Source organism: Dufourea novaeangliae, unplaced genomic scaffold, assembly GCF_001272555.1.
Source record: "Dufourea novaeangliae isolate 0120121106 unplaced genomic scaffold, ASM127255v1 scaffold64, whole genome shotgun sequence".
Taxonomy (NCBI): Eukaryota; Metazoa; Arthropoda; class Insecta; order Hymenoptera; family Halictidae; genus Dufourea; species Dufourea novaeangliae.
In genome coordinates, this window is record NW_015373954.1 from 495,674 (window position 1) to 518,430 (window position 22,757).

General features: G+C 45.5%; 1 protein-coding gene across 1 annotated transcript in view; it reads right to left on the reverse strand.

Annotated features, from left to right (window-relative positions):
• Positions 1–22,757, reverse strand: part of LOC107186285 (GAS2-like protein 3) — a 40,624-nt gene that overhangs the window by 15,647 nt on the left and 2,220 nt on the right. The window contains exon 2 of the mRNA XM_015574118.1: positions 9,272–9,796. Coding sequence (XP_015429604.1) covers positions 9,272–9,796 — 525 coding nt within the window. The remainder of the gene's footprint in view (positions 1–9,271; positions 9,797–22,757) is intronic.

A 22,757-nucleotide genomic window follows, 5' to 3' on the forward strand; every position in this document is an offset into this window, starting at 1 on the left:
AAATCGGACGTCGACGTCGATCGATCTTTCCGATAGGTATCCATTGCAGTGATACATTTCTTTTTAGACGCCACGATGTCCATCGGGTCGGTCCGAAGGCGACGGACTGTTTAAACGATCGAAACTGGGAACGTTGCTGCGTAAAACTCGTCTGAAGCCATTCACGTTCGCCGGAATAATAAATATAGAAAGCTATACATATGTGTAGTGACGTTGAAAAAAAAGCTCGCCTCTCGCGTTGATTCGCGGAAACGTCGATTCATTTTTACCCGGAAGACGTGAACGCAATGGAAAAAACGGTGCAGCAGAGCACTTGTTCGTGCATTCCCTCGTGATGATTGGCGGATCGATCGATTCCGTGGAATGGAGACCGTTCGAGGAATCGTCTAGCACGTGGCTTAAAGAACAAGTGTTAACTAAATAGTATTGAATAAAAAAACGTATGAGTTATGAGAAATCTGATCGACTCTAGGTCAGTGTTTACATATCTTAAAGGTTTCTTTCTGGTCTCTTTTTGTGTACGTACACTGTATTGCAATTTGTGTGTATAACAAGAGTTTGCTACTATTTATTATCGTGTGATAAACAAACAGTCTGTATAAAAAAAAAAACCTCGAAACGCCGTTAATCTACGGGCGGCAATCTCGTTGCAAACGGAATATGCATAAGCCGAACGGAATTTTTTCTTCCCCGATTTCCAGCAGCCGACTAATGGCAATGGCGGACACGATAACGATGCAAATGGCGGGAAAACGTGCGAGTCGTATAATAGATCCATTTGAAAACCGTGCCGCGCCGCTCTCTGTCCCGTTCGATACGTAATTACCAGACAATCTTAAATGCCGTTCGAATCATCGATTCCCGGCCACGCTGTTAGAAGGCGTAGCAGTGTGTATCGTGCGAGAGTTCGATCGTAAAACGACGCCTCGGTGTTCATTTTCGCGCGGGATTAATACGGCAATGAATCGGTAACGAGTTACCGCCGATCGTTACCAGCTAAGAGATCACTGGTTTACTTTCCTGCTTATTAAAATATCTCTGTGGGAAACTTCCATTCGACTTCAACAACTCTACACGACTTCTTACCGTAACATTATGACAGTTAAATAATCGTAATATATTTCTCTGTTTATGTAGTACAGTATCCCACATACGAATTGATCATTTCGACAACGATTGGCAAGCTCCAAGGTACGACACCAGAATTGAATATTTCACTATAGTCATTAAATATCAACTTACCGTCGTATGACAGAAGGAACTAACAATAGTGGAGCATCGAGAGATCAAGTCTATGGTCAGAGAAATGGAAAAAGTGACCGAATCGTATTGCTTCAAAAAAGGAAATCCTTGTTTGGGTCGCCATAGCAACGTATATATGTATATAAGTACATATATATATATATATATAGGCGGATACACGCAACGTGTGCGTGCCTATCGGTTTTTACTGGCTCCGAACGGTATCGGCGCGCACGCCGCATGGCAGGTGAATTCCAGCAAACACGTCGGTCTCGCGGCGCAGGTTTTATGGCGGAGGCTAGAGCGTCGCGGCGCCGGCGTCTCTGCAATCAATACGTCGCGGCGCAACGTCCCGTGAGCTCCGACCTCAGCTGTTCGCTCGCGTCCACCTCCCATGTTTGCTCGTCCTCGTCGTCTTATTTTCGATCTCGCGAAGAAACGAAGAATCGTGAACGTTCACTATGATAAAATGGCCCCGAGAGCTTCAGGGAATTCCAGCCAACTTTATTAAACTGGCACAGCGAGCACGGATCAGGCACCGAGCCACTTTAATTAGATGTTCCTTGGAACTTTAGTCGATTGTCCGATCCCTGGATCGTGGACAATATTTCTCGTGAAACGGCACACAGAAGAGATACTTGGCGAATTTTTCGAGGAATGGTATATCTCGTGGAAAGAGTACGATGGTAATTTTTGATGTCACGCCCGGAGGAATTCATTGCCACGGTTGGGGCGAATGACCCTCGAGAATTAAAGTGCAGCATTCAGTACACGCGGAGGGGTGTTCCCTTGTTCCGACAGACGAATCTCGAGATTGTTGGATCTTCTGTGGGACAAGCTGTTTTTCAGCAACTTCGAAAGAAGACCACTGAGAATGTCTCGAGGAACATTATTTGTCACACCCTTTATCGTGAACTGTCATTGATTTTATCGCGCCTCTCCTTTTTGATCGCGTACGGGATCGTGATTCGAATTTAATTGCATGACTCGAGGCGCCTAAAAATAGCGGCCGGGAATAATCGGACAAACATTTCTCGGGAAGTTCGTCTGCGGACTGACGATAAAACTCTTTCCAATTCCTTCGATGCTTTCTTTCCTTTGTTTCGTGGTGCAAAAAGAATGTAATTATTTTAGTCGACGACACACCCCGATATGATTTTACCTCGTCGATACGAATCGATGAATATGAACGAGTGTCTGTGTGTGTCCCAGGGTGAAATCTGATTTCTGGTCACCGCACCCTCCGCATCCACGGTGACGCCAACATACAGCGGGGCAATCAAAGCCGTTTAGAAGCACTTCGAGTGCACTTTATTGGAATAACCTAGATGTTGCGATCGAACAGCACGAAAGGTGCCAACGGCGTCAATTCCCGCTTCAGGACCCTCCAGAGAGACAGAGCTCGAGGGCCACGGGCATGGGGGTTACTAGGGCGGCGGTCGGAATTTTGCTTTGATCTCCCTGCCCCCTCATATGGTGATTGTCAAACACGTTCACGAAAATTGAGTTTAGCAGAGGGACTGCGAAGATTACGAATCCAAACGGATTATCGACGCTTCTTCACGAAGAATTGAGTGGACGAATATACATACATGCAGGGTGATCGAAAAGTTTGCGTTAAATTCAAAGGTGATATGTATATCTGTTTCTCAAATGTCAACCAAAATGAAAAGAAAACTCACGACCGTGTAAAAAAAACCCTTTAGTCAAGACTGTTCACGTTCAATGCCTACGTTTCTTCCATCCCGAAACCAACAGACGTGACTCATTGTCAGCCTCGACAATATATTGTCTGAGGCGAGAGACTCAAAGGCAAGTGTCGTGGCGACTCGACGTTGAAAGTCGCCGATAAACAGTGATTAGCTAAGACTCAGACCGCAGCCAGACCTTGCACGGATCGGTAGCCTTCTCTCCTCTCGCTATCTCGGGCTAATTGCACGTAATAACTAACGCGCCGTCAAGACTTCAACGCCATTTATGGTAGTTTCGCGGACGCATGAGCGAGCTTCGCTCTCTTCGCCGCTTCCTTTTCGCCTTTTTTTTTCCCCTCTGTGTTCTGCGAGCAACACCGACGAACGTAGACCCTTAATGTAACGGGCGATTGAAGGGATCTTTATGTCACTGAAGACCCCTGCAATCCCTCCTTTTAATATTCGTGGACCCCTTTATTTCTGTCTTCGAAGGCTGTTGTCATTTATCACCGGAAACAACCAGTAATATTAATATAATCTTTTCTGCCAGATTTCTAGGAGAATCGCTGAAACTCTTCGAAATTGTCAACTTTCGGCTGATTCACCGAGGAATACGAAATTTCGAAAATTGACGAATTTATATCTTTGGAAAAAGACGAAACTGAAAAGCCTTTACCCCTAGCTCGGTGTAGAGCGAAATCTGGGTCGTTCGCACTGGCGCGCAAGACGAGTATTCTCGTCATTACTCACCGTTAATTACTCGCGAGCGGGGGACGGTGTCGATCGAGGAATTCCTCGCTTAAGAGGCTAAAGTCGTTTCAAATGCTCGCGCTCTTACGACGCTCCGGCCACCTAATGACTCGGAGATGCATTTTGGGTCAATAGTCACGAGTATGAAGAAATGCAATCAACCAACCCCGTCTGCTTGAAACGCGCTTGAAGCAGTCCACGCGTTTCTTCCGAAAAGATGAATTCTGAGATTCGAACTAAAAAAAACATCGTGAACAGAAGATACTAGAAAGAATTAATTTCGATGACTAAGGGGACAATTGAGATTCGGATTGACGATAACGACGGAATGCGTAAATATAGAGCCGACCGTCTAAGTTTGGACCACGTGGAGATATAGACCGAAATGAATCATACGTCTTTTCGGAATACAGGATACGTCGCTGTTAACAACACTACTCGGAAAGCCGCCTGTTTCATTATATATTTAGAAGACGGTGTTCCGGTCTTTGTAAAACGTTCACGCTGCGAACAAATCGATTAACCGAGGCCACTCACTGATACAATTTACGATAGAAAAAAAAAACAAATGTTTCCTTGCAGGCAAGATATTCGTGAAAATATACGAAATGAAATTTCTTCTGGAATATCCGCAAGATCGAGTGCACACTTATCGCCGGAAATGAAGAGCGAGCCAAATATCCGCAGAAAAGTATAGGAAAGAAGATGGGCAAATATTTGCTCTCCGATAATGAGGCGCTTCCAGATAAAGACAGATTGAGGATAAGGTGAGCTTTATCAATCTCAAAAGTATGTAATAAACATACCGAATAGAGATTACGGTCGCGTATATTTTCACTTTGATATTCTCAGCTGTACCAAGATTCATCACGATGTACAATACTTCTACAATAAATTCTTCGAGTTGTTTCTTTAAGAAAAAAAGCCTCAGAAAATAGAGTCTTTTTTCTCCGAAAGGGCAGCCTATATTCAATAAGACCCGGCGATATCCTCGAGGAGAAAGGAAGCTCGTCCTTCGTGGGAAGTTCGAGGACTTTGCGCTTGAACTTGATACGAAATGGGCTAACGGCGATCAATACGAGCTTTCGGCGCTTGCGAAGCGAAGCTCCGGCTGGTATTGCCCGCGGAGACCACCCTGGAAGCTCCGCTGGAGAAGCCACCATGCTCGCTATCATCATGGGAATCTCCATAGACGCGTGAATACAACGGAAGAAAGTCTAGACGAATTGATTTCTTCCTCGAGGCTCGTTGAACCACCACGGAAGCTCTACGTAACCGCGATTCTCGGTTGAAATTATTGGATTTCCCAGCGAACACACCGACTACTCGCGTGTGACCTTACGAGAAAAGAATAGTTTTCTTGTTCATTGAATTTATTAACAACAAGAGAGGCGTGATTCTTGAAGTTTCTATTTAAAATTGCGTGAGTGTATTTGGTAATAGCGTGACGACGTACTGACTGTAACTACTTCAGTTTGGGCGATTCCAATGATTCACCATTACTTGAACCATTACGTGGTGTTTCACCGTGTCGGGATAAGATAAGGCAGTAGCTTGACAGCCTTTTCTTCTAATCGATACCACAACCAACCTGGGGGTTTTAGTTCCTCTTTACCCGGAATTTGCGTCTCAACAGCTGATTACACAGCTGTAGGGCGTGGATGTTCGATCGACGAAGGAAACCCATTCCTAATTAAATTACATCGAATAGAATTAATATTTAAAATTGTCAAGTACTCTCTATTTTTTCCATTCAATATCTTCGTCTAACAAACAGGCATTCACGATCTAACAACGTGACCGAAAGGAAAGTGAATCAAGCGACTCGCCTAATTTCTTTCAGTATACCACGATCTCGAATTTACTGTCGTTCTCATTGTCCAACGTTCCAAGAATCCGCAAGAATGACTTTCTAACGAACCTCCGGAACTCGTCCATTCCCTTTTTCAATCGTGCACCACGTGTCCAACTCGATACCAAATGCGTCGGCGGTTCGCCATCTTTTCCCATTATACACCCCGAACAATAAGCATGCGCGTTGAGAGGGACACTTTCGCAATTTTCCACGCGGCCGAGGAAACTTTACACCGCCCGTTCTATGACCCACAACGGTGAATTTAATTACCCATACAAGACTCCCACGAAGAGGGGGAGAGAATAGACACACGTGGTCCGTTGGAAGTTCGCCGCCCGACCGATCGACCTGTACAGATTTCCCTTTCGTTCTGCCCTTTATGGCACTCCGGTGACACTGCCTCTCTGCTTGGTTTCGCATTCATACGCAATCGGTGCAACGCGGATAAATCTCGTCGCCGATGCAGCTGCGACTCCCGTATATGATCCTCCGTTGCGCCCTAAGAAATCGTTTCCCGCGACACGCGGCATTCTCTCGCCATGCAAATTCGCCAAACAAACCGTGCGACCCTACGCGATGGGAAACGACCAGACGGCTGGCTACCTAGAGATTTTCGGCTTCGTACAGCCAAGAAACTCGACACAACAGAGACGATACCATCATTGTCCAGCTACCTATCAGACATTTCAGACGATCCAGCGACGATTATCGGAACGGATAATCGTTTGGCAAATTGTCCAGGTGCAGGAAAGCAAAGAAATAATAATAGCCGTAGCAATGCCTCGTTATGTCACGTCTGGATCGTCTTAGGGACATTCGCCGAAGAAGTTCCTCGAGTCTGACAATCGGTAAAATTTCAATGAAAAGCGACGCTTCGTTACGTAAACACGATAAATTTGATTTCTAACAGGAGGAAAGTACTATGTACCAGGTCCATTGTGTCCAACAGCGAAACTCCGATCTCTTCCCGCCTCTCGAACAAACGTTCCTCGGTACAAATCCGAGGGACCCCGTTATACACGTAGTGTCGGATATCTCGACGTCAGTATTTCATCCGTACTTCTGGCGAGAGCGTATCCGCGGTTTGCTCTTCCCATTCAGCGGCGAGAGCAGTCCGACCGGGGTCGGGTTCTGTTGAACGCCAAACGAGTGGGTAAAATCCCTCGGATGCCAAAGCGTATTTTAAAGAGCATACCGGGAATAGCTGGGAGAACGACGCCGAGTGTAAATAGGACAGCTTTGTTATTTCAAATCCTACAGCCTGATTGTCGTATTCCTGGGAAAACTCCGCCATTTTTATTCGTTCGAAATGTGAAACGTATACTACCTATGACTCATGTTTAATCTATGACCATAAAAGAACGATTCTCGGAGAATCTATACAGGGTGGACTACGAAACGTGATCAACTTAAATGATTTCACTGCTAGCTATTCGATCAAACATTTTTTTAGGCCCATCTTTTCAAGCAAGCAACGTAAAAAATATCTGTTTCTCCTCTAAATCAAAGAAAATTTTAGAAGATTCTGCGAGCTTCACCGAACTTTAGCTGTTAGCATTAGCTGTCACTGATCTGATCTATCACCTTAAAGCCCTCCTTGAATCATGTTATATTAGCCAAAAAAATGTTCGATCGAACAGCTAGTAATAGAGTAATCTAGACTGTTTCCGTTTCATGGTCCACCCTGTATAGAAGAGTACACACACGTGTATAAGTAAATAAATTTCAGAGAAATTTCCAGATATGATTTACCGATAACTGGTTACAGAAAAATCAAGTTCAATCTCACTATTGATCCTGTTCACGTCAGTTAATGGCCGATCTCCAAGAGTCGAAGGGGAAACACGTTGGTTGCATACAACGCATGCACCCGCGCGATCCACACGAGATTTATCTATGCAACAGTCGCATGTACCAGGCGACGTTCACCGGTGCGTTTGGAATTCTCGACCGAGGGGAAAATGTTCTGGACATTCTTGAATACATCGTGCGAGGGGAACTAGTCGCGGGGCGATATGTACACGCGGGACCAGAAGAGCCCAAGAAAGAGAATTTCTGCCCGGTGAAACCGCGAATCGGCGTTTGTTCGACGCGTGTCGCGCGTTGCCCTCCATCGTGGACAGAAAAAAAAAAACGTCGAGCGAGTGTTTTCGAGCCTTTCAGCGTGGAACTAACGGCGCGCCTCCGCTCCGTTGACACGGCCTGAAAGAACCGTGAGCGTTTCGCGAGCGACAAGAAACGCTCGTTAATTCGTTCCAACGTCGCGTTTCCCGATATTATCGTGGGACCATTACAACTTTCGTTCGTTGAATCGTTTCAATTGAACGTGGATACGAGTCCCGGTGCTAGGATCGACTATTTCGAAAGCGATCGATGGATTCGGATGGCTGAATAGTGGAACGAACGAATCAGTGTCTGTCCAATCTAGTCAATCAATATGAATCACACTGAAAGTATTGTGTTAGTAGGAATGTTTAAAATCTAGGTATATCCGAACTATGAAAACAAGTCGCGCCTTTAGGTGCATCGGAGAATATTTATGGTGGGTACTGCACGCTGACCGTGAGTATCACGAGATCAGGAATATGAGAGTAGTCGTTCGTATTCCAGCGTTGAAAGGCAAAAGAAACATTCTTGATAAACGTATTCCTCCCTTTCGCGGCGCTAATAATTCATGTTCCATAATTCATGTTTATCGGGTGGCCAACCAGCCCCGTCCGACCAGCTCCGTTCCTCTAATGGAAAAAGAAGAGAAATGCAAATTACGAACACAAATTAATTCATAGTATTGCATTCTGACACTTTGTGTTGCACCTCTGCAAGCGATAGTCGAGGTTGTAGTCAATTATTCGCTGGAGATAACCCTGTACGAAGACACGCAAGCCCCTATAATAGCTCTCATCAATTTCATAAAGGACAGAGAATTAATTAATAGCTTGTCAAAGGGATGATAAGGGGGGAGGGGGAGAAATTGTCTACGCTGAACTTTACGCGAAACTTCGAAACTTCCAAGTATCAGAAACGTATCCCTTCCCCTTGTCTTCGATCGAATAATTCTACCGCTGGTGGCCCAAGAGTTTCGACAGAACACCCGTAAATACCCCGTGTATACACGTAAAATGACAGTCTAAAACGCCCTGGGCTTGATAACTTTTTTCCGGAACGCGGACCGGTCGTATATCGCGCACGCGCGCGCGCGCGCGCGCGACTCGTAAATCGTATTAGCATGACACTAAAGCAAAAACCGTGCCGCGAGAGGTATACACGGAGCTACCGGTCAAAGCGTTTTCCGAGCCTCTAAATGGATAATGAGCATTAAATCACTCGCTAAATGTTACGCACCGGCGTCGCTAATGCGACCGTGGGTAGAACGGGCGTAATTGCTCATTCTGTTTGACCGATTGAACCGATCCCCGGTGTACAGTTCTCGGTTACCACCGATCGTAAATACTTTACGATTTTTCCGCGATCGCTATCTCGCATGGCAGATCATTGCTTTCGAATAGTTTCAAAGACGACCATTAGCGCGCTCGCGTGGTTTCTTGCGAGGCAGAGAAATATAGTGAATCATCGATGAGTGTTCGAAGGCTCCTGAGTGTTCAGACGTCATCCCCTCCACTGGGAGGGGGGGAGAGGTCCCACGTGGAACTAGTCAAGCGACCAATGGTGGGGATGACGTATAAACATTCATCGATGATTTACTGTACTTACGAAAATTCAACGAAACACTCACCATTTCGTCGAGGCTCTTCAGGTCATTGGTGACGATCTGGGGCTGAGGCCCGTATATCAGGCAAGGCTCCTCCTGCTGCATGTCCGCGTACTCGTCGTCGCTCTCCTCGTTCCCAGAGTTTCCATGGGCCCCGTTCGCCGCTTTGTTGTCGGCCGCGATCTCCCTGTCGATCTGTCTCTCCATCTGCACCAACATCGGCGCCAGCATACCGAATTTCGCGCCACGTCTCGCGACTTCGAGCAGACAGAGTATCACGTGACGCTCGTTCTTCCGCATTATCAGGTCGTCGGTCTCGAAGAGCAGACACTCGATGATCCCGAGGCTGTTACGGCACCAGCCGATGAAATTGGATACGTTGTCGCGGGCGAAGAACGTGCCGGCCTTCGCGTTCGGCAGGAAGGCCACGTCGCTCAGTTGGCTCATCGGCATAGCCAGCGACGAGGTTATCGATCGTGTCATCGAGATCTTCCTCGCCTGACGACGCGCCACATACTCGGCCGCCGACTTTCGTACGTTGTTCGCGTGCTGCAACAACAGAATTAGGGATATTAAACAAACTGCGATTATCTCGTGAAATGCGAAATACAGTAAATTCTCGATAACTGCTCCGAAGTATTTCTATATTAAACACTTTTGCTTCATCCGCCCCGAAATGCAGTTGATCAAGTGACAATTCATGAAGAGCAGAAAGCTTGTCCCGAAATGTTGAAAAGCGATCCCGAGTCTTCGATCATACAGAGACCCATCGACCTGATCCTGATATTCCAGAAAATCTCCTCTATAGTATATTAATCCTTGCACTCGACTGTCCCCATTGAAGGGACAAAGTGTAAGGTGAATTAGGAAATTCCGAGTGCAAAGGGTTAACAAGGTGAGATAGTTCGACACGAATTTTACCCGAATAATTAAGATTCTCCGGACATCTCTAACAAGAATCTCTCGGCGTGCGCGCGGAGCTGACATTCACCGGCGACGGTTCGCGGCGCAGCGCGCACGATCGAGCGTGGCTCGTTTGCTCTCGCTGATTAAAGAGTCAAACAGGCACCGATAGCATCTTAACACCCGCGAAGCTAATTGTTCCATTAATAATAAACGTGTACCACGCCGGGACGACCTCTGACGCCGCTTAACATTTACGCGAACGATAAATATCATCCAGCTGGACCGTGAACAACCGTGCCTCGCTGTACGTGTATGTGTGTGCAACACTTTTATTATTGACGCCGCCGGGCCGTTTAAGTAACCGCGTGATAATTGGATATCAAGGGGATGATGTAAATGAGCGCCACGGTGCGTCTAATAACAGGTTCTGCCGCCAGTGTCTATCGTTTAATACCGTCCGACGACGACCCGGAGGGTCTGTTATTTTCCAAAGCGGTTAACGGCGATCGACCATTTTTTCTTTCGTTCACTCGCCGATTAATTAGAAGTGACCCTATCGCGGTAAAATTGCGCGATTCCATGCGTTCATCTAGCCTCTGCACAGACTCCTAAGTCTAATGTGAATTCGTATCGATCGGCGATGAAGGATCCCTTTCTTCTCGTTACGAAGCAAAGCTGGGAATAAGGACGAGCATTGTTCGTCGATTTTATTCGAGCTGACTGTTCCCTGACCGTTCTCTATACTTGGCCCGTAAAGATGGCGACTGAAATATTGTGTTTCAGAGGACAATATTTTCTTTTAATGCATCGCCTCCCCTACCCCTCCGTGTGGTATGAAATTACACTTGAATCACGCTGTTTGCCATTTTATTTGATCCATTGATCCCCTTCTGATTTATTACTGGACAAGAGACTGACTCAGTTATACACTGGCAATCCTGTCCCCGGTTATGTACGCACAATATTTACAGAGAAATCCGATCAGTGGGGCAATTCCTGCGTTCAATGGGCTTGTAGGGACATCTGCGAACCAAACTCGAAACAGGGGCTTCATCGTCCTATATTATCGATAATCTAAGCAAATATTTCCTTTCGTTTAACAGTGTGCGAAGAAAAAAAATACACGAGAACCTCAGGGACAAACAGTGAAATGTTAATACTGAGTCAATTTTCACACGCGATGTAGAAGCGGATAAAGGAAAACAGTGGCTAGAAAATATCCGATATCGTTGGATTTCCATTAAGTACACGTGTTTGTGCCGCGCGCTATGAGTAACCTTACACTCGGTCTACAACGGAACTCGATTTTTATCGACATATGCGGTTTCCACTGCATCCACAGAACACTCTCGTGTACTTTTAACCCGACACACACGACAAGAACTCGTCACGAACTTAACGCCCGTACTAGTCGGAAAACGGTCGGTTTTATAAATAGAAAACTTATCGAAGATTGTATCGTAGATACGGCGTACAATGGCGAGTTAATTCGTTACACCTTGCGAAATTTAATATACATTTCTTACTTATTTTTTTAATCGTCGGCTAATTCGGCCGCTTACGAGGTCAATGTCACGTAGATTATTGCCTTCTCATCTCACTTTCACTGTACCACACACGTACCATAAAACCGAGGACTTTAGACTTTTCGGTTTCGTATTAGTAATCCTTCGTATCTACGATTCTTCTGTTTTTCTGACCGGTCTTTTCAATAGATATCGTAAAAGCATAATGTGTGCTCTATTTATACGAACATGAAGAAACAATAATTCACGTGGTTAGTTTTTAATACGAGCTGAACGATCGGAAGTGTAAGAAATATTTAGACAACCACGGTTAGGAGAAAATTAACTTTGGTAATAGATAATAATTGAATAATGGTTAGTTTATGGTAATCGTATTGTAACGTACCGACTTCGAGCATGATTCACGACGGGTATCTGCCACCGCCACTACGGTTAATCCGTACCCGACGACTTGATAAAACAGTTAAAGAGGTCAGACCGGCAGACGCTGATCGATTGTTCCGTAATTTTTCATTTCCTGTCCCGATACGCCACTATGAATTTCAACACTCCCGACCCTCTCCAAAGACCTTACAAACCGGGCTGGCTTCTATGCCCTTCCAAGAAATCAAATAACCAGACGAGTCGGACGAATTTCTTTACAAACCCCACGCCATTTACGTCAAGGATGATGACACTTTTGAATTAAAAGAAATGTCAAAGTTAATTGCTCCAGTCCCTTTCGTTATGTAATACAAATCTTTGAATATTCAATGTCAAAGAAACTCCTCGTTAACAATGATTGTCGCGATAACTCGATAACATCACGTGAACGAATATAACAATGAATTTGCATACGGTTTACTGATTGTGTATATTACTGTATATCGACGGATTCGCCAATACCATCGGAGACAGCCGAGAAAACAAAAAGCATCGCCTACTCGATCCTTCGATTCGATAGCCGGATTTCCAGCTGCGAGGGCGAACAGCGAAACGGTTGCCTCGTTACAGCCAGGCCGTTGACACATTCGCCTAATCTCTATATTATCCCCGGGGTGGTATCGAGCCAAACAGGACGACGGCAGACCGGATGCTGTTAGATAGAATTTTTACGAGTGTACCGAGTCGGTTTCAACCGCTCCGTTCTCGCATACCATCGCCTTATGGGCTCCACGTGCGCCAAGCGGACCAGTGAAAACGAGATACACCCGTCGACAAGCCCTTAAAACCACCGACACTCGTTTCAAGCTGCCTCTTCGGTGTTACTGCATAGAAATGCCGGCTGAAACCCGGTTTATCGCGTCGAATCGAACGCGACGATTTGAAAAATCGGGCAGACTCCACGAAGCTTTTATCTACCGATGAAGACATTTAAAAATCTACAAGAATCAAGTACAAGAGGCTGAAGGATTAGTAAAAGTCAAAGAAACGTCTCTGTATTGATATAATTAATCGACTCTAAATAGTTATGCAAGTTTGAATTCCTCTATGTTGTTTTATAGAACGGGATATAAAATGAAACGTTAATTTTTCCACGTTTTATTGCTCCTTGTCCATTCAGCTACGTTACGGAAGCATAAAATCCGTGGCACAAGATAGTGTATCTCGTTCTCATTTTACGAGATTCCAATTAAGGGCTGCGAGATCGAAAAACCAACCCAGTTACACGGTCGCGGTCGGCCTCGAGAGACCCCGTCGAAATCTGGACGATGTAATTGAAACAAATTGCGAAGTCTACGGAGAGGCTGATTTCTTGACCCCGAAGCGATTCATTTCTCCTAGAACGAACCACCGTAGCCCCCGCCGAGTCGTTTAAATTCGATCCTCGTGAAACAATCCGAGGCGTCCGGCACTGGTACATATACTCGAGGCACATTGAAGATCGAGCGTGGAAACGATTCTATCGGCGAGAAACACCGTCAAATGGGTCATCGATCGATCCGTCGTCGCGCAATATCCGAAATTTATCGACGAACGGAACTTCATACGGCCGTCCGGAAATTAATTCGAGGAACAGTTATGTCCTATTCCAATTTTGGGCCGCCTGGTTTCTAGTTTTTTTCCTAGGAAATCGATACGAATTCTAACACCTGTCGTTTTTACCTTAAACGCTTTACTTCTATTCAGTTCGTCGGGGTCTTTCTCGCAGCTAGGATAATTTAAGAACCGATTAGTTTGGAAAATGTGTAACGTTAGAAAATAGTTCAATGGAAAGTATGGCCAGTTAAAAATGGTACTTTTCTTCGCCGTTATACGATTTCTATTCGCATCCGTGACATTGATTACCAATTTATACCCAACCGCCTGTAATAACGTAATTTCATAGAGAACAAGTGTACTCTAGAGTGGAAGGCGGATTAAACAGCGTATTTGCAACGCGTTATAACGAACGGCAATCCCGGCGTGTACAAAATTGGAAACGAGTGAAAGAGAGAAGGAGAGAGAGACATCGATAAAGGCGAAGCTGGAATGGGATATAACTGTTCCTGAAATTAGCTTTCTCTCCGCTATTTACACGTACTCGGGCTGGTTCGTGGATTCTGCAAATCGGGCGATTGAAGACGCGCAAGATCGTTAACGAATCGATAACAATGTATTCATGGCCTCCGCGACGATAATACTTTAATCGATTACCTACACTAGGATCGGAACAGTATCTGAAATATAACCTTCCTAACGTTTCGCAAGTCCATTTATCGAATTTAACTCAAATAATTAAACAAGGCTTTCACCATCATATCGCATGGGTGGCGCTCTATTTACGCAACGTGTCTGTAGATATATTTTTAATCCACGAGAAAATTGATTTATAAAAAGTTTATTTTTAGAGAACTCGAGGAAAGTCAGCTGAAAAAGTTCCATTTCATATCGAGGCTATTTAGAACGACATTTTTTTAAAGGAAAATATTATATATGATTCAACGTCGAGAGTGTTTTATAGACGAGTCCTAATTTACATAAGGTTTCGTTGGAAGAAATATTTCAACCGGACAACCACACGACACCAATTAACATGTTACGAACCGTTACGTTACTATATACGCCTTTTCATATGCAAACTCTGCATCCCGTTGACGTTATGCTACGCCATTGGTCGAGGAAAATCGACGATTGCCTTGTCTTTTCAAATGCAAAACCCTCAAACTCATTAACAACCGTACCCTATTCAAATGCTCTTGGAACATTCTAGAACTACGGACACGCAAACAACGAAATTAGGTTTACTCCCATAATACATTCCTAAATACAATAGAAATAACTATTCTTCCCAACTATAACATACAATTTCTGCGTACAGAAAGGACAAACCATATGTGAACTATAATTCTTACCTAAAGCTAGCACTTACTTTCCCGTGTAATAAAGTCGTTACAATTATCATATCGAATCTATCCAGATACCTTTCAAACTCGTTCGGATAATGAAAACGTACCGAGCACGGTGTAAAGAGAAAAAAATCGTCTGTGCCGTTTGGTGTGTAGCGAGTACCTACCAACCGGAATATTCTCCTGGTCTTTACGAATTAATCAGACGTTCCATGTTCCAGCGGGCTCGTGTCCGGTGGTTTTTACTGTTTCCTAGGAAAATAACAGACACGGGGCATCGTCTAATTGCAAGACGGCACGGCGCCTGCCCCTTCACGCTGCATTACACGCATTCTCCACGGTGATTGCGAGCTTTGGGCGGATGCTTCGCGTTAAACACCGCCGTGACCGCGTGACAAACACTCCTAACGACTCTGTTATCCCCGCGAAATCGCGATTAACCCCTTCGAGACGTTTCAACAACTGTGAATCTCAGCGTGATTCCCATGTGATCGACGATACGAAACATTGTTCGAGCAGCTGAACGCTGCAAGCATGATTCTTCAATTTTTTTATTTGTCTGGTTCCCGTGAACACGTGAATTTGCATTGAAGCTCGCTAGAAACTTAACCAGTCCAGAAAAACGGAGCAAGAAAGGGGCCCGAGACGAGCTTGCACGGTCCCACGAGTCGAAACGTGGAAGACAGCTGGTCGGAGATAAATAAAACAAACTACATCGCGTTACGCTTTTCTCCGCGGGCATTACGGTTAACGACGTTGTCCCCTCGTGTTGCGAGCCTACTGCGAGAAGCCGCTCTAATTTACGATGTTGAATGTGCACCAGCCATTTTCATTAAGCGCGTTTGCCCACGGTAGTCGCGGTGTCGGAGCCTACGAGGGGGTCAGAGGCCACATAATGTGACATCCTGCCGTCAAACTCTCATCTGCTCCGGCATATTACCATATGCGGCACTTCTCGATTTTTCTCCACACGCTTCTCTTCCTCCTTTAGCCCAGTGACTCTCATCCCCCTCTCTTTACAGCTCCCTTTTCGAACCCCAAGTATCGTTGCCACTTGTGGAATCTTTCGGGGCAGATGGTCCATTAGGGAATCTTTATTTATTTTAAGATAGTCGAAAAAGATCACAGCAGGATCGATGATGGAAGATTTTGTTAGCCCATCACTAATTATCCAGTCAGGAACGATTCGATCACAACAGCGTATTAAGACGCGACAGAAGCCACGAACGAATCATCTTGATTTCACAGTGGCGACGCGATCATTGCTGTTGAAGCGCGTCCGTACGCCTGAAACGGCGTGACGGCGTCGAACAACGTGCAGCGTGGCCGAGAAGAATAGAGGCGGTAGGATGATATGCATAAGGCGCCGCGAGGAGAACACGTTCCCCGCTTTTTGTTGTGTCGGTTGTATGGCGAACGAGATGCACGCGACGCGCGTAATTACCGATGGCACAATGGCCGAAGGCGAAACGGTCGTTTTCACGCTGGGAAAAGGGAGAGTCGGAAAAGCGCCAAGTTTCCAGGAATCGGAGAACGTGTACTTACCCGTGTGAACTGGAAAACAGAAAACTCGATCGTGAACGAAACGTTCCAACTCCTCCCTTTAACGGCTTCGCATTCCACGTGAAATGTCAGGCAAACAATTGTACGACATGGCCACAGAGAACCGAGAATAAAGAACCCAAGAGATTAGGAGTCGTTCAAGAAGCATTTCTATTCGATCCAAAGGTGAACAATTAACGATCTCGAAGACTCGAGACGAAAATAATCAATCGTGATGCTAGTCTCGCCGAATTCTACGAGTTTTTTTCACGTTCGTAGATCAATTAGCCTGAAAAAGACTGAATTTGCATAAACATCCGTAACCTGGCCATTAATCGTAGATTCCATCTACCAAAGAAAGAATTATTTATGAGTAATGCCACGATGTTCGAATGAACGGTAATCAATGGCAATCATGTGTCGGCGAGCCGCGGAGTGTTTCTGCGAATGCGTTTACTCGCGATCAGAGCGTATTTATTGCCGTGCAATTATTCCGTTTCATAGATGCCGTGTGGCTTGCATTTCCCTACGGAGGCCCCGTTATATTGATACGCTAATCCAGGCAAGGCCACGATACGCTATCTCCGGCTGGTATGTAGTCATTAATTGCCGGGCGGATTATTTTGTCTCGCAATTGTGTTCTCAATTACTTAATAGCCCGACGATGTCGATTACTATGACAGCCGATACACACGCACACAGCGGGAAAACTGCCTTCGAGCGGATAAACGCGCGATATATCGCCCGCGAAACCAACACCGGACGAATGGATATTTATGACGCTTGATCGGGGGAACCACTCGAGGCATGTTCTTTCTATGAAAATTACGGGATTGGACACGTTCACGTTGATTAAGGACAGCCAGAAGCCATTAAACAAACTGTTTCCAGTTGCAATAACATTTCGCAACAGGTAGGAATTTTTTTCCAAAATGTTACCTTAATGCACTAATATGTGACTAATAGCTTTACTATCGTTATGAATAAATCAGACATCATTATGTACAGTAGACAAGTTTCGGTGAATATTTTCTGTTATTGTCCTTTGAATGAAACAATGGACAGCTTGTCGATAGAATTATTGTTTTTCACCAGAATTCGGCAGAATCGTTTAAACGCAACAACTTGCAAGGAAATTCGGTGCACGTGAGCATTTAGCGACCGAAACAAGCAGTTTCCAGAGAACGAAGTGCACTTTCCATCGGCTAATCCGTCTGGTCGGCTATTTGTCCTGGTCCCGTCGCGTTTTAATCATTCAAAAGCGTCACAAAGGGCTCTGTCACGGCTTTCCGGCGCGTTTCGGCAACAATCTAGCCTCCGACAACCGTGGGCTCCCATTTAAACTCTAGACAGCAAGAATCGCCGTAAGTTCTAGAAGGTTTAAACTTTAAATTGTAAAATAAGCGAGGGTGGATACTTGTTCAAGTATTTCAAGATAATCAGAGACAAGAAAACATTAAATGAAACAGATGACAGATTCGGTTTCCATTTCACTAACCTATTATTACGTTAAACCGAGACCCGATCAATCGCAAAAAATTGCACGTGCGTACGTAGGTACATGCCAGCAGCGATTAATCTTAATTATCGAAGCATAACGGAGATTGATAATAAGCGGCGATTGAGAGATCAAAGACACGCAATACGTCTACGAGCAAATCACTTCCGGTGTTAATTAAAATTCTTCTCTGGATTCCAGACTCACGAATCGTGTTACAATGGGGGTTGGTCGGAGCTCAACAAGTATCATAGTCGCTTGTCGTGTGTCGGACATCGACAAATTTGCTTCCAAATGGATAGAGAAAAAAAAGACAGCAAGATGATCTTCAAAGGCTGCCCCCGTCAAAGCGTCGAAAAGCAGCCATCCACGGAGACGTTTCTGCTCCGACCACCCCATTTCCGCCCCCTCGACCGCACCACGAGAACATTTGTTCGCCCCGTCTAGACCGAGAGAACACGGCGAGAATCCTTTCTTTTTTTAACGATAGTCCGATCAAAAATAAACACACAGGCGTCCTTCCATCCGGCCTTTTTCACGGTTCCGTCTAAATATATTCTTCCTCCTGGAGCCGGGGAAGCCACGCGATGCAGGGGTGCGTTGGAAAAACAACGGATGAAAATAGATTCCTACGAGGGGGAGGAGAAAATCGGGCGCCATCGTGGAGAAGGAGGATGGCTCTGTCCCAGGATCTTTGAGGATTTACATACATTCTGGAAGATTTTAATACCATTGCCGGAGTTTTAGGCGATTCTCGAGAGAGCTGAGACCCTTCCGCTTTATTTCTAGACCTCGAGAACGGGTTGGGGATGTCTGAATGATTTTAAGTTCCATCTCCTTTTTAATCCCGACGTCGAATATCGAACGTGCGACAGGACAATTTTCTCTTGACAATTTACAATCCAATGAAACCATCTTGGGGACGTGGTGATGTGAATTTCCTTTCCATTAAAAGTTAGAATATTTTTATTATTAATGAAGATACACTTCTCTGTAATTCCAAAAGTGGGAATATTATACTGAAAGTTGTCTTTGTTCTCCCAACTATCCTTCCTAACATACGTAGATCCGATCTCAATCGTAGCCCCCAGACTCGAGCCACGATCAGAAACAGTAATTTGTCAATGGTATCGTTTCCCGACGCAAACCCGTGCCGCGTATCTAATTTTACATTCGTCCATAAATTCTCGAGGCTTGGCAGATACGCGTGTAACAGGGTACGCAATAAAGTGTGTCCAAAGGGCCGATAGAAACGCACGGAGGTGCAGTTCGCCACCGATTAGAGCCGACCTTGTCGTCGACGACACAAAAATGGAGCTCCCTCGCGGCCGGCCTTCCGAAAAGGATAATCAGCTCCAAGGACGGCCGACTGAATGCCCTCTTATATGCAAATATATGTAAAACGGAAACGTACACGCGCGTGCATATATCGGCGCGCGAGCGAGAGGCGTTTAGATTTCTGCGAAACGTTGAGATCCTCGAGAGCAGATAGCGAAAACCGGCGGCTGGATCGCGAACGACGATGTATCTTTATTACGAGTCGCTCTCGTAACCTCCTGGGATTTGTTGTTACCTGTCTTTTACCGCCACGACGTGCGTGGACTGTTTTATCGAGGAGAAGAAGCTGTCCGCGAACCAATGTATTCCGCGGAGGAAATTGCAAAACAACACTCGTCATGCTGGTGGTTGTGACAGTGTGACATTGGTGGTTCGACGAATAGAGATCGAAGGATAAATTGAAACTGGACGAATTATGGAAGTAGGAAACTTGAGAAGAGGATATTGAGAGTTTCGAGTTTGGTGTGTTACAGAATTGGAAAACTCGAGTTATTAGGAATTCTATGATTTAGAAAATCTTGGTACTCTCGAACATTTGGAAATTGAATACTTACTTAGGGTATTTAAACGGTTGGAATCATTGTTGAGAATTTAGATAATTAAGGGCTGGAGAAGTTCTCGATTCAGGTCGACTGCGAAGCACGTATTTGTTCCTAATTTCCACGGCATCGTAATGGCGGGTATCTATTAAGAAAGGACAAGGAATATTTAATCCCAATTATGGCCGAAACGAGTTCCTTCTACGGTTAATTGGTAAAAAAATAATCTTTGTCCAGGAAAGCGATTCTTGGAAGCAGAAAAGGGGGACATGTTAGGCAAGTCGAGAGACCCCGATGGAGCCGCCGTAAATTCTAATTCAGCGCAAGAAGGGACAAGGAAAGCAGATGTCGACAATTGTGCTTAATTAATCCCGGCTCTGGACAACCTCGTCCGTTCTGTGCTGTCTAGAATTTAGCCCGGCCGTTTCCTATTTATAAAGAAGTGGAACTGGAGATCTAATCAACGATTTCAGTACTTTCCTTACAGAGAACCTTGGCCGATTCGTTCGTATAAAAAACATCTATCCTATATCCTGCCTCACAAACATACATTTCACAATTCTAATATTACTTTGCCTTTTTTAAATCACGTTTTCAAAGACCTCTACTTTCGGATACAGTGGAGTCTCGATATTTCCATTAAAAAGATCGCCTTTTTATTCATGTTTTTGGAGGACAAATCGAGCTCCCTAGGAAAAATTGAGATATGTGCAGCACAATTGTGTTTGTCGGAGTATAATGGAGCTGAAACGCGCAGAGACGTTTAGACGACACTGTCGAAGATCGATTTCCGTACAAGGCTCAGGCCGAGGCGCCTTGTATTTGTCATTTCCGACAGGAAAGGCCGTACCATAGCGTTCTCAACTCCTTTCGCCTCGAGATCGCGTACGATATCGACTGATATATACCGCTGATCGATCCTTAACTAGCCGATAAGTCTCGGTTTCCTATAAAAAAAAATCCTCTGATTTATAACCATTTCCCGCTCGCAAATTAAATACTTCGCCGCGACACAGACCGGGGCGACAGTTGTTCAAACGCCCACGCGCGAAAATCAGTTTGTCACGATGGACATTGAAAAATTAAAACTCTCAATCGAGCAATCTTTCTGTAATTTGTACACATTAACCCTTTGACTACGGCGCAATCTACCCAAAAACAATCAGCGTGTGCGGCTGGATATTCGCTTGACATGTGAAGGCGTATATATACACCTTTCGCAGTCAAAGGATTAAAAAACTGGATCAAAAGAGTAACATATGAAACAACGGAATGTTACCTAATTCTACAGAATTATTTATAGTACTCTAGAATCACTTCCAAGCATTTTGGAATCGATATAAATTCAACGACCAAGATATCCTTCTCGTCAATCGCCGTTATCTCAGAAACCTAGCAAGGAATCCGAACACGATGAAAAGGGAGAAGAAGAAAAGGAATAAGGATCTCACTTTCCCGATCGATTCGTCCTAATACGTATTCAAGAAGCGGTCTCATCACGATCGATCCGAAAGAAATCGGTTCCGTGGTGTCCGGTGGCGCGCATCCTTATTCAGAAAAGGAAAAAACGCGTGTCAGGGCAGCGCGGGAGAACCCGTATCGAGAGCACCGGGGGTCCTTATCAGGGTCCGCGGGGCCAGGTACCTTATTACGTACCGCGCCCTTCTCCGGGTGCCTTGGCTCTCGTCACGGCTCGTAAAGTCGGGACGTGGTCGCAAAAGGTGGCTCGCGAACAGGCCCCAGGATCGGAAATTCCACAAGGGGGCCCCAGCACACCAACAGAGAGCAGAGAGAGATCCGTTCGCGAGTTGGGCCCGTAATCCTTTTGCCGCGAGAACGCAGATGGAGGCGCGCGTACCCGATGTACCCGGCTGGCTCTCTCGATTTCTCCCCACCCTTTCGCTTTTATCGGCCTGCCTACTCTAAATATTTCTCTGGCATGAATTTATAACGACGACGACGACGCCGCCGCCGCCGCTAATAACGAGCACCGATAGCCAAGCGATGTCTATAAACGGACTGCAAGAGGAGAGCTTGCCTCTCTCGGTCCTGGCCATTACCCGTGGCACGATAATTTTAAAAGCAGTTGCTCGAACAATAAATCGTCCGATCCCGAGATCCGAACACGATTTTCCAATAGGACGGAACTTTGATTTTACCGAACGATGGACAAGACACAAGTGTCAGATTAGTCGGCGGATTACGACAGTTCATTTCGATCTCGAATACAATTTTCGCTTCAAACGGGATGATTTTTCGTTTCTTCTTTTTTTTTTTTTTTCCGAATCAGTATTCCGCGCAGAAATGAAACGTATATAGCGCCGGAGAGATTGCTTCGCGATTTATATTATACCTCTGTCAGAATTCATGCAGGCCGTGTGTGTCCGTCCGTAGTTGCACGTCGAACAAATAGGAATGCCAGCGGCGAGTAACGAAGTATCCCCCTCGCAAGAAATAATAACCGATCCCAGCATGCAAACGAGCGTTTAAGTAAAAGTTTCATTAAGTAATGGCCGAGCACTCCGCCCATGGCGATGAATGGGGCCCCAACGATCGGGAGGCAGCCGCGGACAGAGATCCGATTTTACGCGGCGTGACTCCGACAGCCGCGCGTAGAATCGAGTTCCAAGCGGCCCGGGCTCCTCGTAGATCAGTGAAAGTCCCCGGTTGCTGTTGCTGCTGTTGCTCCGTTTGCGCTGGCGACAGCCAATCCGACACGCGAGACTACTCTATCGCGGCGTGGTTGAATGGCACACACGATCGTGCCGCGGCGATACACAGGCCTGGGCTGCGTGTTCTTTCGACACAACCGATGCGGTTCGGGCTTTCGGAATTTAGTTTGACAGTCCTAGG